Here is a 20,092-nt window from a genome sequence, read left to right as displayed (position 1 = left end):
TTGTCTACTCCGGGATTTATAATGATGACAATCTGAGATAAAATATATGCAATGAAAAGAAGGTGCAAGCCATATAGAAAATACCAATGGCCATTTCTGATGATTATTAGTACCTGAATGATATTTCAAAATTGTAATATATGTTGACTCACTAAAAAAAATATATTCATCAAATGTATGCAAGACACTTTGGGAGCATAAGAGCATAAATCAGATATGGATGTTCCTAGTTAAGCCTTAAGGTCAGTCCAGATAATAATACATGTAAGACACATACCCATGAAAATCTGTAATGCAAGAAATGGACAACTGATAGGGAAAATAAATAACTGAGTTAAAGGTGAGTATTGAAGTTGGTAAGTATTATATGCAAGTAGTCGTGAGTAAGGTTGAGAGGCGGGCTGTAACTTTCTCTAGTTCATCAAAGGCAATATTTGTAACTGCAAGGCCAGTCAACCTTTGTCAGCAGTCTAAATGGTCTCTGGCAATTTAAATGCAGGAGTATCCTTCTCTGAAGTATCAGCTTCTGAATGTAGTAAAAATTCTCTGTTCCACAAGACAAAAACATTGAGTAACCTGAACTAAAATTATTAACTTATATCTCCTATCTCTTAGGTGTCTTTCCAGGGGATTGTATAAATAGAAAAGAAGAAGAAGAAGAAGAAGAAGAAGAAGAAGAAGAAGAAGAAGAAGAAGAAGAAGAAGAAGAAAAGAAAAACACCAGTAGTTGGTAGTGAGGACACGTGTAGAGTTCTACTGGTTTAAATTTGGAACTAAGAAGAAGAATCCAAATGTGTGATATGAGGGACAAGAAAGTACAAAAATGGAAAATGCAGAGCAATCAATTTTTTCCCAAGTCAGACTATGATGTTAGGCAAATTCTGCTTTGTCTCTGTTATGTTACATTTATCAAGTCATTTTATCTCACCAGTTTTTATTTATTTCCTCACATTCAAAATGGTAACAGTCATGACACATGCCTCAATGAAGGTAGAAATAATAGACACTATTACCAGAAGTCACTGTGTATGAAACATGTGATGGGCAATTAACATCGTCTGCACAAAACATCTTTACAGAAGGAAAGGAGGACAGATAACTTGGAGAAGCACCCTGGGGATATGGAACATCTTCAACCAAGGTTCAGAAAAATCCGATTGGCTGTTCAGAAATGGAATAAAATTCAAGGTTTTTTTTTATCAAAGCAGAGAAGACTACTGGGATTAAATTTCACAAGTTTCCACTCAGAAACTTCTATTGCATTGTGTCTGAAGAAAAACTTTAACGAAATGTGCTTTGGCTCACATATTTTCAGAGGTTTCTTTTAGTACATTATCTCATTTATTTTTGGACCATTTCCAGGCAGACCATCATGTAGGGTGTGTTGTGAAAAAAAAAAGTGTCTCAGCTTGTAAAATTGGGGGTTGTGGGAGTGAAGGATCAAAGACATTATGTAAAGAAATCTTCATTTGACCAGGACTTGCTGTCCTAGCTCTCACATTCAAAGAGAGTATTTTCATCTTTACTCTTCCTATGGGCTAACCAACTGATGGAGGCAGAGCCCACATGACCCAAATACTTCCAAAAAGTTTCATCAGTGTGTGATCATGGCTTGTATCAAGGATGAAGCTATCAATATAAGAAGCCTTGGTTAAGGAGTGGTATTTAAGCACAGTGTGAAACATAAGATTATTATGTTTTCTTAAAACAAGCATGAGTTTTACTGCAAAGAAACAATGACTAGTGTCTCCTGCAAAGTCCTACTTGGGAAGAAAGCAAACACAGATGGAGCAAGAGGTAGGAGTGGAAACACAATGGCCCAATTTCATTAAAGTGCCTGGTTGTTTCACTAGATAGAACACTGACTGGTAGACACCTTTTGGTGACAAGGTTCCTTCACAGAAAATAGCACTGGGTAAGCAAATGACACTTATGATCCTCCAATACCTTCATGTACAGTGAGATGAAGTTATAAAATAGCCCCTATTTTCTGTCAAATGGACTGGGATAGTAGTTGCCATTCACCACAACAAAACAAAAACTGACTCTCTTGTACCCCTTACTTGATATCACCAACACTCAAAAGCATTTCTTTTCCCTTTAGAGAAAGCTCCACACATCATGTCCAACCTAAAGGTAAACTGACCCAGAGATGCATTGATTAAACAGACCATTAGCTTCTCATTATTTTGTATAAATTAACACAGTGCACAGACATGAAACATAGATATATACAAAACTGTGGACTGTAAGGCCAAAGCAGATCTGGGAATGCTGTAAATAGCTTAAGTTGATAAGCAATTAAAGGGGTAAGTTCCCTTAGAGGCAGTAGCATAGTGAGGTACTCAGTGTCAACACACAAAGTGACAAAACCCATCTGTGCTAGGCTGATTAAAACCCAAAGTATGCTGTCTCTAGTAATATTTGCGTTGGATTTATTCAGCTATTAGTCATTCTTTACATAACAGATCTCATCCTCTGAGAACCTCAGAACTCAACAGCTGTCACTGGGGAAATCAAAGTATAGTAATGTGGTAATTTTCCCACACCAGGTATGACAAAATTTAGTTGTACTAGTCCTGGTTCAATCAAGACCTTAAAATCACCATAAATAATTTATAATAAGGGGTTTGTTTCAAGAAACTTTAAACAATAATAAGGAGGGACAAAATGAATAGGTGAAAGGTCACTGTAATATCACCATAAGCTTTCTTGATTCCTGGATATAAAAATAATACTTGCAAAGCACTATGGAAAAGTATCCTGACACTGGATGAAAAATGAACAATGTTAACGTTGAAATTAGTAGTAACTCTGAGGTCACTATGGGTCAAGTCTTAGCCAGGAGATGGTTAAAAGAGCTGCCTAAGAAGGAGGTGATCAGGTTCATCTGAAATTTTGTCTACCTTGATACTGTCATATGGCATTCATAGAATGATGTTAACTATCTTTTAGGAATATTACACACACTCCCTCCATGCTCAATCCCAACATCAAACTGAACAGAAAAGCAAGAAGATTGAATTCTAACCAAGTCAAGGTTGTTAATATCCTGAATGGTCCTTGTGATTTCTGAACGTGGATTCCCCTGACTTTCAGTTTTCCACTGAAAATAAGCACTACTGTAAAGTGAGAATTTGTTGGCTAAGTGCTTAGCCTGTCAGCTGTGAAACATGTTTCTGGCTTCCTCTATACATTACAATTTTATGGATCTGGAATATTTTGATACATTGATTTACCAAGGTACTTAATCAATGAGCTTTGAAGACGGGGGGGGGGAGAGGGATTTTGCATATTCTCAGCCATACAGAACCCATGTCATGAGTTTAGCACAGCTCTGGTGGATGGTGAGCATTCCCAGCTTCCGACTGCATTCACCAGAGATCGGTTGATGACCATTTTAGAAATAACAACTGGAAAATATTTGGTGGAAGAAGAAAGCACCTAGTTTTCAAGTCAGGTCTCCGAGGCTGTTCAAACTTTGTGTTTGTTGATTATAAGTGCTTTCTGAAATTCCTATGTGTGCAAATACCTGGGAAAGCCACAAACAAAAACAATAGTCCCTGCCTTTTCAGACACAAACACTCCCTATTGTCTCCTGGCTCAGTGTGGAGAACCAATTACAGAGCTCATCAGAATGTTTTGGAAGGGTTTTGTTCTTCCCTGAAATGTTTTGTGTTCTCTGTGTAGTAAACCTGTTCTATTGTGAGCTCCTGGCAAAGAGTGCAAGAAACACCTGTTGTTAAGTGGGAGCTTCAGGAAGTACAGATTTGGTTCATTTAATTACATGAGAGGAAAGAACCCCTTCATTTGTTTTTCTGTAACCTTTCATGTATACTTAGAGAACTTTTTAGAGTAAAAAAAAAATTGTTATCTTTCTCCCTCAATTTAGCACTAATTTTGCAGTGTAAACGATGCATCAAAACCTATTAAAAGAGAGAAATGGAGGATTATATATGCTAGGTGAAAAAAACATGTATCTGCATATTTTCAAGTGCCCTCGGTAGGAGCCTACCTATTCTCTATCTACTAATATTTGTCTTGGATTTATTGAGTCTATCAATCACATTTACATAGTACATAAGTGCATATGCATATGTCTATGCTGTTAAATGTATACTTACCTCCAAAATCAGCATGGTCTGGCTTCCAATTCTTTAACTGGCTTTATACATAATCTTTTTGACTAGCATTGTAAATGTCCAGAATCAAAAAGTTGACAAAATTTTTTAAAGACACAATTAAAATATGTCCAAATAGAGTAGTTTGCAATATTACAAAAAAAAAGAAACTCGCTAAAATTGCGTATACTCTGGTGCTTGTGCATATAAATATATATGTTTATTATCAAACTTACACAATAATAATTATGAAGTACCTAACAAAATAATGAAATGTATAATAGTCTATATCATAGAGCCATAGGTCATTTGATCCCTGTGGAAAGTTTGTACTGCACATTGAAATCAGAACCAGTCACTAGTTGTAATTCAATCACAATCTGACCAATGTAACTGCATCCAAACACACTATTTCTATCCTCAGTGCAAAACAGTGATGAGTCCAATAATCTTGTACCATTTCCTAGACTTGTAAATCTTATGCTGATATACTGAAAACTCTCATCAGACGCAATAAAGTTCTGGTGTTAGTACGTGCCAGTTTATGCTGTAAATACTTACCATGGCTAACTACAAACTAATAACACACCAGGAGGAATTAGGACAAATGATGTACTACTTCTCTCACAGAAATAGCCTTAAGATATAAATAGTGAAATATTTTAAAGCACTTCAGAAATAGTGACTTTTGAATTCTCTGAGCCTTCTATTTTAATAACGCTATTTCTATACTAAGCTATTAAAACACAGGCTATATTAAATAACTAGCTTATAAATTCCTGAAAATTACACTCAGCATTTAGGAGAGTCCATAATAGAACAAATTATTTTAATAATTTTCAATTTAAATGGATAAACATGGAAAGAGTATAGAAGTTTGAGGCTACTGCCAAGTATTTGAGGGAAATCTAACAGAATCTCAGTAGCCATGATATGCTTTGTGCAATATCATCATATCAACAATGTATGGCCTCACAGACTGTATCAGCACCATTTGGAGAATTTACAGTGAGTTCAAAATTGCTCATAGCTGAAAAAGAAATGTTCTGATTCCTTGTCAACATTACCTAAGACACAATAGTTGTTTATTTGTTTATACATATTTTGTAGTCCTAGTGAATGACTCTAAGGCATTGCTCCTACTAGGCAAACACTGAGCTATACCAGAGGATTTTTTTTGACTCTTATTTTAAAAGAAAGTCTCAACAAATTATCCACTCTGTCTTTGAACGCTAGACGCTACAGGCTCTTCAGAATGTGTGTATATCTAAAAATGTGGCTTGGCTCTAATCAAAGAGATTAAAATTTAAATGACACAGTTCATCATTTTGGGATCAGAGATTAGGGAGCAAGCAGAACCCTGGATCTCTCAGAAGATTTTTCAGAGTGAACATACATTTGACTTTGACTGTGAATGGTTAGATTTAAAGTCAATAAGAAGAGATGGATCTACAGGAGAACAATAATGGAGAAGGAGAGAAAGTCTTGAGAACTTTGAGGGGGGCCACTCTGATGTGAGGGTATTAAAGAGAATATCGAGAGGCAGGCAGGGCTTCAGACAAAAGAAGCACTGGCTCAAATGCAGGAGTTCCACTATCTGTTTGAAGAAATTGCTTTTCATTTGAATTCTTGATTAGATCATTTGAATTTGTGGAGATCTTTACATACCCAGAGTAATGGAAAGTTCACTGTGTACTTTGGCTATCTGTCTGATAGGAATCAGCATCAATTAACCATATCTTGGAAAGAATATAAAGGAAATCCTAAAACACAGAGAACTCCCAGAAGGCTACGGAAGAATTCTCAGGGAGAAGTAATAGGGATTTAACTGAACTATATACACTGGGCCCATAAAAGAATACATGAATACATCTTAAAATGAAATGCAGACTACTGCCATTGCTCATGGTTACACCCTATAACTCAATTGTCAGAGCCTCACTGCTAAAAGATACCATATACTTGAATCATGTAGATCATTGGGCTATCCTGGAAGCTCCAGTCCCACTGGCTAGATTTAATAGTTCTCTGGATGGTGCTATGTTACTACTTGGGAATAAAAATAGCACTCCTATCCAGCTTTGAATCCTGCTAACCACAGTAAAAAGAGGCCTTGTATGGCATACACACTGATGCAATAGTAACAGAAGAGGTTCGAGAATAACAAATATTTTTCTAACTCTATCTAGAGATTACTCTGCAAGATATAAGTTAAATCTATGATTGGGTATTTTATAGGTTGTAGAGGAGGCCCTAATACTATAATAATAAATGGACAAAACATTAAATTACTCTTAAGTTATCCTTATACTCAACGGTTAGCAACAATCCTTATTAGAGAAGTTTCTTTGTACAGAACAAGGTGATTGATACAATGACCCAGAACTGGTCAATATGCAGAGAATATGTTCCTGTGGAGTGTTTATCTCTGAAGATGTTTGCTGTATCACTTTCTTATCCGCAAGGGTCAGGAATCATGCAGGAAGGGATGACAGAAGAACTGTAGAAACAATAGGTCTTGGACATGTGCAGTAAGACAGTATTTGCCAGCCATAATAGCTTCATTACAGATATAAACTCACAGAACAGCACCAGTATGTATAAGATCAGTCCAGCCTAAGACTTGCATAAGGTCAATCCAGCCAAAGCCTCAACAAAGTTATGAAGGAGGGGTCTCATGAAATGTGACCACTAGTTAAGGAGCTTTTGGAAAATGCTGGCTGCAGGAGAAGGAAGAGTCAGTTTTCTACAGAATACAGCCCCAGAGAGGCTATCCATGCTTGAAGAGAGAGTCCTACACACCTACACATGCTCAGTAGACTCAGTGAGTTTTTAAAAAGAGCACATTAAACTGGGAATAAATTTAGGGGAAGGGTGCTGAAGAACTTGTATGAGGGGTAGAAGGGATGAATTTGCTCAAAATTACTATATTTATTTAAAAAGTTGTCAAACAATAAAAAGTTGTAACAAATCTTAAAAAAGAAGATAAAGTATAATTTGAAGGTTGTAATTATTCTAAAAATTTTGCTACAGCACTTTTAAATATTTCCTGCCTTCAGATACTAAGATAAATGTAACACTTCTTAATGAAACCCCCAAATTTTGCTTGTCTAGGTCCTTTGCAAGAGCACAAATGCTTTAACCTGTGGCACGATCACTCCAGCACCCAAATTATAATTTTAGAAAGTAAAATAAATACAGGCTAATGACAACGATTGTACTTTGATTAAATTATTTATATTAAAATGTAAATTAGATTAATATCTATTAAAATTATTAAAGATGTTTAAGCATATTAGGTTAGTGGTAAATAGTCTTTGGGAAGGGCAATTATTTACATGTCTATTTAAAAGTATATCTTGGTTGTCATGTATTGTGTCATGAAAGTGAGAAGCTGTAACAATTAATACTGACAATTTTTAATACAGAATGTATATTACTCTAGATATAAACAAAAATAATGAAAAAGCATCAACATGTGTAAAGTAGTTAATTCCAAGCAGTGTGAAGTTTACTGAAGACATGATAGATCTGAGATGGGTGTAATGGAAATAGCCAGTTATAGAACATCTGAAGAGCATTCCAGATAAGTCACTATCAAGTCCAAAGACTCAGCTTGTTATAGCCTTGCTCATTTATTGGAATGATACAAATTTACATTATAAAAGGCTGGAATCAGCTTATTGTATAAACAGGGTATTGTCCAAGTATGTTTTCAGATGAGAGAAGTATGTGAAACAAAAATTATTCGGTGCTTTTTTTAGACATGCTAAATCTTTATTTTAAATATCTAGAATGTTTTAATGGGAGAAAAAACTCATCAACTTCTGTTTTGAATAATATCAGTGTAATGTTTAAGTCATAGCATTGTTACTTATAAATACCATTGAAATGAATATGTCATATGATGTTAGAGACTGTATAGCATGCAATGTCCGGAGGTCAATTACTGGTCCTACAAAGCATCTACAGTAAAAACATTTGTACTAACAATTCCTGTCAACCTCTAGTCCCAGCACTGGTTAGGAAGAGAAAGGAGTATCCTAGGTTAAAGATCATTCTTGGCTGAATCTGAACCTAGCATGGGATGCGTTAATACCTTACTTATCTCAGAGTTAGGAAAAGAGAGGGAAGAGGTGGAGGAGGAAAAGGAGGTGGTAGAGGAGGAGGAGGGAGAGGATGATGAGGAGGAGGTATGTCAGGCTGCATAACAACCATTGTCTTTCAATGCTGACCAAACTGAAATGCCTTTCCTATCTCACTGTGAGTCTGGAGAAACCATTTCATTCAGGGTTTAGGAAGCAATTACTTGGGAAGAATGTTTGAGATCCTTGCAGCCAATGTATCTGTGGCCATTGCACAAAAAAATAGTGTTTTCCACATTCTACTTAGAGCCATCTTTATCAGAAAATGCAAAGATGTCACTTGGCTTAGAAGTATTATCTAATGTTTTGTTCCTGGAGGTGAAATTCTGCTAATAATAAATCTGAGCAGACCATAGTCAGAATGTGGGTTGTAATATACTCAGTATTCATCACAGTTGCACCCAAAGGACTATCCATTATATGCTTCTGGGATCCTTGAGTACAGCAGGTTTATTACCCCTGCCAATTGTCATGGATTTTCTGTTTGATACATAGGCTTCTGTGAAGAAGTCTTAGTTGGAGTGAACATTTCCATTCCCGTGGCTTTCTGTCTTAAGAAGCTCATTTACTCTTGCTCTCAATTCAATAAAAGGCTCATTTGATACACAGTGAGGTCCAAAAAATTACAAATATTTCCAAATGATTTTCCTGAGAAGTTGCTAACTCTGAGTATTTAGAAGTTATGTTTGCTACAGAATGATTTTAGATTAACATACTTAAAATAACGTAAGTTATATAAAAGTGGTGATGGATTTAGATATTTCTTTATTGGTATTAGTCATAATATGACTTAATTAAACATTCATTAATTTGGTAAACATTTGGACAATGATGGAAATATATTTTACACAAACAGCAGCAGGAAAGATACCTTGTAATTTCTCAAAATTAATTGATAACTTTAGGAACAGCTTCAAACTTAGCCTTGAGGCATAACATAAACATTTTTACACTGCTTGAGCAGGCCTTTGGTTCTATTCAGCTATTAAGTCTGACTATTTTGTTGCACATAGTCTTGAATTTTCAGTCTGTTACTGCAAAGCAAAGTTTAAGACTCAAAAGCCAGTACTTCTTTAGGTCTGACCAGATAGGCATTCATATGAGAGAGAGAAAGACGGGAGGGAGAGAGAGAGAGAGAGAGAGAGAGAGAGAGAGAGAGAGAGAGAGAGAGAGAGAGAGAGAGAGAGAGAGAGAACGAGAGAAGAGAGAGAAGTGTATGAGAGAGAAATATGAATGTGCACATGCATGAAAGATATAATTCAAACCCATGTGTCATTCTTGATGCATTGACCAACTTCTTCAAGGGATATGTGGCTCTCTACTTTTTCTGCACTGGTATTCAAAAGTATCCTAACAGCATTTTAAAAATGGATTGAGGAAATCCAATGTGCATCGTCACACTTTCAAAGAAAACAGCTTTACTGAACGAGGGATCTCACTAGTCCTCACTATGTGCCTACAGGATTTACATAAAATCACTCAACACAGAGCAAAACAAACAAATAAAAATGGCGAACAAATGTACAATTTTTGATTATGAGCCAAGTGGATTTTAAAAGGGTACATTGCAACAACATAATTTTGTTAAAATATTCAAGTTGAAATACTAAAACTTTGAGCAGAAGTACTTAAGGTCTTCATAAAGTTACTAATGCTAAGATAAAACACCATGGCCAAAAGCAATTTGAGGTGGAAATGCTTTTCTTTTCATATTCTTCCATATCACAGTTCATCATAAAGACAGTCAAAATAGGAACTCTAACAGGACCGAAATCTGCAGGCAGAAGTTGATGTAGAGGCCCCACAGAGAGTGGCCCATGCTGTTTACTAAGAATTGCTGCACTCCTGTGAAACCCTTGTGGTATTTGGTTAAGCATATTACAAGAAGTGATTGCAAAGACACAATTCCAGTATTTGTAGTCAAGGTGTCAGAAATATTGTGAAGTTTGTTAAACAACAAAAAACACTAAAGTGACCAACCACAAACAATTTTTGTTTTAAATTTGCAAATAAAGGAATTAACCTACATATACTTTAGTTGTTTACAACAGTAAAAGTAGGAAATGAGGCAGAGTCAGTTGTGAAAGACTTTGACAGACTTTAAAAATGAAGAAAAATGAAGGAAGTATGGAAGAGAGCCCATACAAAGATACAGAACTCCATTATCAGCTAGTTCTGTAATCAAAAGTAGTTCCCACATGTAGTGAACACCATGAAATCGCAAATAAAACAAACAGATTTAAATCAATGCTTTCTTATGTAAAACATTATCATCATCTTTACCTCTGGGGCAATTGCTTAGCTGAGATTATCCTATTTAAATGGCCATGGTTTAAAAAGAAAGAGATCCAATCTGTTCTTTCACGATGAAACTGCACCAAGGACATATGATTATTTCTCCCTTCGGATGAGGCAAAAGGACATGTTGAATCACATCCAAATTGTATAAATAGAAGTTAATAGAAGATACAGAGTACTTCTCATATTTGATATGTGTTCTGAGAACAATGGCTTTATTTTAACTTAACACAAAAGGTCTTTTAGAGAGCCTATGTTAATTCAATAGACACATTTAAAGGGCAAAATGTTAATGTAGAATTTTGACAGAAAGCTAAAACTTAAAGTAGGCATACAGTTCTTTGAACATGGGTAATTTGGGACCACTTTAGTGACTTCTCTGTCTTCCTTTAATATATTACATAAAAGAACACATTATTATTTAACTTCAATCATTTTTGCAGAGTAGACCTGACATAAGCCAAAACAATGTGATCACTGAATAAATATGACTTTTGTACTTAGAGATGATAGATTTGTTAAAACTGAGAATGCCTTTGTAAGCTTTCCGAATCTTGAGGCTCATTTGCAGATATTTTATCATCCTCATAGCTTTTTCATGTAATTTCATTGCTAGAAAATAGGTTAGTTTTCCTTGTAACTATGATGTTGCTATTGAGTGGTTTCAAATTTGTAACATATAGATTGTAGTTGTCATTTTAGAAGGAAGGGCAAGCAGAATCAGTGGGAAGGTAGTCAAGGCTTTCTTTGATAGCCAGATGATGCAGTCAGTAACAGGACTATGCCATAATGTAGGTAGATAATATTGGCATTTAAAGCTAGAATTCCCTGCAATGTTGGGTTGGAGAGATGGTTCAGCAGTTAAGAGTGCTTGCTATTCTTGTGGAGGATCTGGGTTCAGTTCTTCATACCAAAGTAGTGGCTTACACAATCACTCCAGTTCCAGGGTGTTTAATATCCTTACTTGCCTTTCTCAGTTACCAGGAAAATAATACACTCACACACATAATCAATCTTAAACAACAATAACAGAACAATTAGCTACTTTGAACAGATTGTGGCTATCTACTTACCAGCTATTATTATTTTTGACTTTGTTATTTCAGGTCTCCTAAAGCTCTTTTTCAAGATTTTGAAGATAATTCTACACCAGATAATTCTGGGTTGACTGAGTAACTTGTAGTCACACAACGAATGACACAGAGTAGACTCTATCTGGATTTTAAGACTTGGTTTTATGAGGCTGTGTTTTTGAGATTTTTATTTTGAAATCTTGAGAAACCACCATGTGAAAAACTCGTGACTCACAAACAGATCAAACACTATATGGGCCAAAGCCAATAAGCATAGCTGTCTCAGCTGCACATGTCCTGGAGTAGTTAGGTCCCATATGAGTATAGCTCACCAGAAATACCATGCATCAGGGCAAAATCCAAAGCATTGGACAGTAAAGCATGTTTTAAATCACATCCTACAGAACCATTGTGCTAGTGTATGCCTATTTTACATTTCAGGGGATTTAAAATCTTTTACTTAAGATGACTTTGTTACAAGGAAAAGTAATCTAATGTACAGATATGATTGCCCTATATTGAGTGAAAAAACATGTCTGACCTCCTTTTTTGGTTATTGAAGGAAAGAAGGATTCAAAGAATTTTTTCTCAGTTTTACATGAACATATTATATAATTTTTCAATTTAGATACATGAAGAGAACATTATAAATAAATTTACTACAGTGAACTTATTAACACTAATCACACTTACTAAATACTATGTTTGAAAATTAATAAACTTACTAACAATGTTGCAAAAGTGTTATTTTACATATTTATAAGAATTAAAGTTTCTATTTGACGTAAAGGTTACTCTAAGACATCACCACTTGGTCATTCAAATAACATGGCCTGTGCATTTTCAAAGTTGTTTCATCGCAAGGAAGATATACAATGCTAATATATTTATCAATCTAAACTCATAATAATAGAACACTTTACCTGCACAAGAGTTTATGAGTGGCAGCAGAATTACCAGTTTCCATAGCAACCTCATCTCCACGTTCGAAGGTCAAAAATTTCTCCCATGCAATCAGCAGGAAAGAAGATTGTATCTTCTAGTCAGTTTGTTAGCAATCTATCTGAAGGAAACAAAATTGACAAACTTGAGTATCGTAATATGTATCCCAAATATTGAGCATTGATTACATTTATTAAGAATATGTTAATAAATAAGAATTTATTTATTATTAAGAATAAATTTATTAAGACTAGTAGCCACATAAATGACTACTCAGTTTCTCACATATCAGCTCACATCTGGATTTATTAAACTAATACATAATTCAGTGCACAACATGTGGATTAAATTTTCTATTAATTGGATTTTAAGTCTGTAATTTTTTTTAAATTAGGTATTTTCTTCATTTACATTTCAAATGCTATTCCAAAAGTCCCCCATACCCTCCTCCCCCCCACTCCCCTACCCACCCACCCCCACTTCTTAGCCCTGGAATTCCCCTGTACTGGGGCATATAAAGCTTGCAAGATCAAGGGGCCTCTCTTCCCAATGATGGCTGAGTAGACCATCTTCTGCTACATATGCAGCTGTTATAGAGACAAAGTTTGGAGCTGAGACGAAAGGATGGTCCATCTAGAGACTGCCATACCCGGAGATCCATCCCATAATCAGCCTCCAAACGCTGACACCATTGCATATACCAGCAAGATTTTGCTGAAAGGACTCTGATATAGCAGTCTCTTGTGAGGCTATGCCAGGGCCTGGCAAACGCAGAAGTGGATGCTCACAGTCAGTTAAGTCTGTAATTTTAACTTTCAATAATTATGTTCCAACACACACACACACACACACACACACACACGTCAGAGAAATCACAGATTTTTGAGTTTTATTAAAGTTATTTAGAACATACTCATTATTACCTTTCTTAAAGTTAATAGATCTCATTCCAATATTGTAAAATTTCTGTAAGAACTCCATTCACAGTGGTATTATCTTGCAGATAGGAGATGTGCTTTTCCCAAGAGGTTACACCATAATTGTCGCTAATTTATTTTGACATTTTAGCTATTACATGATAAATGAAACCAAGAGAAGGTGCTAGCATGCCATTTACTTCACAAAAAAATCTAATAAGAGGTTTATAAACACTGATAAACTCATACAATATTAGAATAACCTTAGTATAAACTCACCTGGGTCATTGTGATAAAACTACTGGACACCAAATGAAACTTTTAGTGTAGCAGAACTATATTCGAGCTCAAATAACTTTAGAAAGTGTCTGGATACTATATATAAAATTTAATAATAAATTTTAAAGTGTAGATACTTCTTCTTTATAAAAGCAAAGTGTCAATGTTTATCTTAAAAGAGAAAACAAATCACTGACAGAAACAGTGCTGAATTCAAAAACACAACACTGAGTTGGTGATGCTGATAATTATTTCGAAAGTGCTCTGATATGCTTTACATTTCATTTGTTCTTACATATTTGAACATGCATTTACATATTCAGATGTGAATACCTAAATGAATCTAAAATCTTAGTTTCAGAGACATTGTATAAAATAGCACAACAACAACGACAAACCCTGAAAACCCAACCAACAAACAAATGAACAGGCAACAACAACAAATAGTCTTGAAGAGATGGCTCAGGTGTTGAAAGCACTGAGTGCTGTTCCAGAGGACTCAAGTTCAATGGCCAGATCCTACATGGAAGCTCACTATAATAATCCCAGTTCCAGGAACTCCAATGTCCTGCCCTCTTCTGGCCTCTGTGGAAACTTTGTGGAGATGTGGCACAGCCATATTTTCAGGTAAAACCTCATGTACCCATACAGGTAAACTTGAGATTTATCCTATGGGCAAGATCCAATCCCTGATGCTATTAATGATACTCTATTATGCTGGTGGACAGGAGCCAAGTATAACTGTCCTCTGAGATGCTCCATCCAGCTTCTGACTAAAACAGATGAAGAAACCCACAGCAAAACATTAGTCAAAGCACTGGAAGTCTTGTGAAACAGTTGGGGGAAATTTTGAGGAACCGGGAGGGCTAGGAACTCCACAAGAAGACAGAGTGAATTGACCTGGACACCTAGGGGCTACCAGTGACAGAACCACCAACCAAAGAACAAACAAGGGCTAGACCTAGGCTCCCCGCACATATGCAGCAGATGAGCAGCTTGAGTTTCATGAGGGTCCCCCAACAACTGCTATCGAGGCTGTCTCTGAATCTGTTGCTTGCCTGTGAATCCTGTCCCCCTAACTGGGCTGCCTTGTCTGACTTCAGAGGGTGAGGACATACCTAGACTTACAGTGACTTGTGGTGTCATGGTGGGTGGTACCCAGGGGTACCTCAAGCTTCTCAGAGATAAAGGGTAGGGAGGAGTAGGGAGGGGGCCCTGTGGGAGGGAGGACTGAGCGGAGAGGGGGGAGGAGGAGGAGATCATCAATCCTCAGATACAGAATGTGATTGCATCAGCACCCATGAGCCTCACCAGGTGGAATGTGCATATAGGGTGCATTTGGATTTTCAGGAAAGAGCAAAGGTCTGTTCGGAGAAACATGGCAGAACTTAAAGAAAAGGGAACAGTGTCAAGGCATAGGCTGAGTTTGTAAAGTCATGAACAGTGTCTAGCACAATGTGCAATAGAACAATGGTCTAAGGAAAGGGACTAAATACTCAATATAAGAGACCTGTAGGTTTTGTTTTTGAGCATTTATCCATGATTTAATTCAAATCTCTGCTATTCCAAAAGCTAGTGTTGGGGAGGAGAAATCGTATAATTATTTAGATGAACTGAAATTTATTTTTATAACCTCAAAAGGGATGATTTTTTTTTAAATATACAGTAGAAGATTTGAAGACAAAGAAAAGTTTACCTCTATATAAACCTTTTCCCTCAAACCACTTTTTCTACCTCCTAGGATAGGAACATCATTTTTCTTTAATACAACAAAGAATTTATCCTATTTTGACAGTATTCTGAAACTTTCAATCACTCTCTCTCTCTCTCACTTCCAAATTCCTTGGAATGATATTCAAAATCATATAAAATTTGAATTTTCCCTTTCTTTCTGCTTTACTTACAGACCACGACCATGACACCAATCTGTTTCCTAATCGCTGCAATACACTATCCATTAATTATAAACACATTGATTTATGTGTAATTTTCCCCAGACTCTACATATTCCTTAAAATCTGCACACTAGTACCATAAACATATTTCCCTGTTTTCCTTGCACAATATCTGTCTTCTCAAATGTCATGACAGAATTATTAATAGTACTTCTTTCTCCCAAAAGTCAAAGTTTACAAGATAAATTATATGGTCCACTTATTTCATGGATATTCATTATTTCTCCTACCAGACTCTCTCGTCCTCTCTCATGATTAAAGCTCTGTGGATGTCTCTAGAGAAGCACAACTCCTTATGTTCCCACAGTTTATAGAGTTGTAGCAGTATTGTCTCTGCCTCTTAGCTCTGGCAATCCATTACCTTTGCTGCAGTACATTTTAAAGAGAAATGTACACACCTTGACATTGAAATCAGTAAGAGTCAAAGTCAAAGCATAATGTTTCTACCATTGAAACTCAAATAGGAAGACCAGCAATCTCACCTAACCTGGACCCCTGAGATCTCAAAGACACTGAGCCACCAACCAGGCAGTATACAAGAGATAGTCTGAGGCCCTCAACACATATGCAGCAAAGAACTGCCAGATCTGGCCTCAGTGGGAGAGGAGGGGTCTAACCCTTGAGAGACTTGAGGTCCCAATGAGTGGAGAGACCTGGCAGGGGAAGAGACATCCACTTGGAGACAGGGAGTGAAGAATGGGATGAGGAGCTGTGGGAAGGCAGATAATGACTAGATTATAAAAAAGTTAAAAGTAATAATAATAAAATAACCCTCATATATCTTCATCTCATATAAAACGGTTTCTCACAGGTGTTACTATGACGTAGTCTGAAGATGCTGCTAACAGCACACAGTTTCCAATTATAGGAATTTCTGCTAATACTATGCAATGTTCATTGCCCTCATTAATATTGAAGTGTGTTATAAAGGATATAAAATTAACTGTCAGAACCTTCCTCCAAGTGAGTAGCTCCCCCAAACAGCTCCCTCTTTCCTCAACAACTCCTTCAGTATATGACTTCCATGATGACAGCAGAATCTAGAATCTTCTGCTTATTGATTATGCATGTTGCCTCCTGTTGTTTTAGCTTCCTGTTTTCTTTGCCCTCAGTATAATCTTGCCCTTGCTGCTGTGAGTCACAGACTTGCCTTTCATGCTTCCAACATTATAGAAATTTGCCCTTCCATCCAAACTATCTACAGTAATACTTAAAATCAGAGAATCATGACATACCCAACCCTGCTTGTTCTACATAGAAATTTAAAATGCTTGAGCCAAGATTATTTTGCTTAATCCTGTTTGTGATATATGATGTCTACTGATATACTGCAGTAGTATCTTTACTCTTCATCTTCAAATTATGATAATTTCCCTTTAAATTATAACAATTTTCATCTAATGTAGAGAATTCTGTTACTTACCAAAGGCACCATGATATGGGCAGGGTTTACATACTTTACCTCTGAGGTAAACTCTATAGGTACTACTTCTATAATGACTTATAGGTGAGTGAGAAAGAAAGCATAGTTGTCGCTGAGAATATGCTAGGCATGTAATTGGCATTTGAACAGCTTAGCACCTGCTGAAAAGGCTAAAGTGGATTCCATTACTGGCTGGTTTAATTGTGAAATATGTGTTCTTTGTTGAAAATTGTGGGCTTCTAAAATTGAAGAATTTGACCTAGAGATCACCTTTAAATTTCTTATACCTTTTCTAGAGCTGCTTGATTCACATTCAGTGTATAATTTCATGGTAAATACTGTCCTTTCTCATCTGATTGCTTATCAGCATATGGTAATGAGGGCAAAACCCAAAAGACATTTTATTTGCTATTGATTTATGAAGCCAGACTAAGTATTTCTGCATCTTTTGCCTTTTTGGAAAAGTTTCATTTGTAAAAGTTAAGATTGGTCAAGGATCAAGAAAAATGTTCTAGCTCAGTAAAAACTATCTGGCTAGCAAAACTCTGGTATTTATTTTCTCGCAGAACCTAGTGTGGAAACATTAACTGTGTATGCTGGTCAGTGGTCTGAAAGACAATCACATGTTTCTAAGACCTTGAGATTACTTAAGGTCAAAGCAGTAAAAAAAGGAAGGTTACAATACAAACTTAACTTACAACAACTTCTAGAGTTTTAAAAAGTTTTATGAATGTGTCACCAGCATCCTATTTCAGGTGAGGGTTATAGGCCATGCAATCTTTTAAATGGTATTTTGGATCAAAGAAGTAGGTGCTTTGGTTCATAACCTGACTGCTAAGGTTATTGTTCTATTATTACAAGATGAACTTTGTGGCCCTAGACCATGTGTGTTCACTTTTTCTCTCACGGAATTTCTTAATGTCAGTTTTCAATGTTTCAAACCCCTTTAAAAAAAAAAAAGAGTATGGATGACAATCCCTTTCTTATAATAAAAAAATCTCTGAGAATTCTCATATACATGTAATTTTGGTGGAAAAGCTTTCTCAAAACAATTTGTAGTAGATTGAACCTTTTAAATATCCAATTTAGTATGAATATATATGATTTTCTGATAAGACAATCATGTTGGTCACTGATGGAATTTTGTACACTGGGCATACACATGGTACCATATAAATATTTATATAGTGCATAAATTTGAATTCATAGTGTGCATGTGTGTGTGTGTGTATATACATGTGTGTGTACATTCATTTATACTATATTACCTTCCTGGAGATTATTAACAATTGTCAAGATAATATTATCTAGAATCATTGAAGTGGCAAGCCTCTGGGTCTGTCTGTGAGGAATTAAACATTAGGTTATTTGAGGTGCGAAGATCTACCATCAATATCAGTGGTACTGATTCTTGGGCTGAGGTCTTTGATCACATCAAAAAGAGAAAATTAACAAAGAGTGAGACTTAATCTCTTGGCTACTTGAGACACTGATAAAATGTGGGGATGTGATGTGGATCAGCTGCCTGAGAAATGTCTCACAATGTCTTTGCTCTCTTACTATGTAAACCAAAATAAACCTTTCCATCCTTATGTTCTATTTATCTCACATTTGTCACAGCAATGTGTAAATTACCTTATACACATTAAACTAACTAACACAGGTCAACAATCCGTCTCCTGCTGAAGAACTTACGTGCACTTGAACCCTGTATGCCTGTATATGTATCTATGGTCAATGTCAATAGTGCCAGAGTGGGATAGTAGTCCATATGACCTGGCTGCAAAGCTAACAGTATTTACTGGCTGACCTTTTTTGGCTTTGAAGCTTAGAGAAACTTCTTTTCAGATGCCTGAGATAATGCAATCTGAGCTGTATAATACCTCAAGCAGGGAAGAGTTCACTCAGTATCAAGATTACAGAACTGAATTTATCTAAATTTATATAGATGGCCAAAAGGAAAATACTGTATGTTGGCAGTTACAGAATCTGAATTCTGCGTTTACATAACCTCTTCTGACCATGTGTTCTAGACCTGCTTCTGACCCCCAAATGAATACACAATTAGGAAATTATTGTTAAAGGAAGGAACCACACCCAGTGCAAATTTGACCTACCCCAGACAATCCTAAAAGCTTCTTTAGGTGGCTCAGGGTTGCTACATTTTTGTTTTCCTTAAAGATTAACTATCTATCCTTTGTCTCTAAAACTCAACAATCAGCCTGTGAATTGTCAGGAATAAATATGATCATCAAATATTTACTTGACATAGTAAGGACTTGGAGAATCCAGTGATATTACTACTATCATGAAAATTGGTATACACAGCAAGCATGGGACATAATAAGTGTTATTACATTTAGAAAGAAAGTATCCCTCTTTATCTCTCATAAGAGGATTTTTTTTAGTTCTTCTTTTTTTGTTTGTTTGTCTTTTTGTTTGTTTTCTCAGAAATATAGGGATCTTTTCTTGACTAAAGTGCCAAGGTGGCTGTTTATGTGCACAGTCTGCACAGTCTGGAATAAGCCTTTAAGTGGAGCTCATAAACTGTTGACCATACGTAATTACTGTTTTTAGCCAGCTACAGTGAATGCTAAAGGTAACCTAGACTATTGCATTTTTAGATGGGCAGCCATCATCGAAAAAGAAGAAATTATTCAGCTCTCTTAACATAATGCTATTTAATTTCTCTAGATAATATTGATGAGATGACTACTCATCAATGGATGATCGAGAATTATGGGATCTACTATATATGGGATTTTTCTTTTTTTTTAATTTTTATTAGGTATTTTCCTCATTTACATTTCCAATGCTATCCCAAAAGTCCCCCATACCCAGTCCCCACCACTTCCCTACCCACCCACTTCCCCTTTTTGGCCCTGGCGTTCCCCTGTACTGGGGCATATAAAGTTTGCAAGTCCAATGGGCCTCTCTTT

The 20,092-nt window shown here is 36.1% G+C and overlaps 1 protein-coding gene across 3 annotated transcripts in view; it reads right to left on the bottom strand.

The window, feature by feature from the left end:
• The window catches only part of LOC110295968 (contactin-6), a 355,090-nt gene that overhangs the window by 270,910 nt on the left and 64,088 nt on the right, over positions 1 to 20,092 (bottom strand). For 2 of the 3 annotated variants that reach the window (XM_021164391.2, XM_029478903.1), the window contains one exon: positions 12,561 to 12,700. In XM_021164391.2, coding sequence (XP_021020050.1) covers positions 12,561 to 12,615 — 55 coding nt within the window. In that variant the 5' untranslated portion in view covers positions 12,616 to 12,700. The remainder of the gene's footprint in view (positions 1 to 12,560; positions 12,701 to 20,092) is intronic. The other variant, XM_021164390.2, reaches the window with a different exon arrangement.

Source organism: Mus caroli, chromosome 6, assembly GCF_900094665.2.
Source record: "Mus caroli chromosome 6, CAROLI_EIJ_v1.1, whole genome shotgun sequence".
Lineage (NCBI taxonomy): Eukaryota > Metazoa > Chordata > Mammalia > Rodentia > Muridae > Mus > Mus caroli.
The sequence above is the reverse complement of the archived record's forward strand: the minus strand, read 5'-3'. Positions and strand labels throughout refer to the sequence as shown.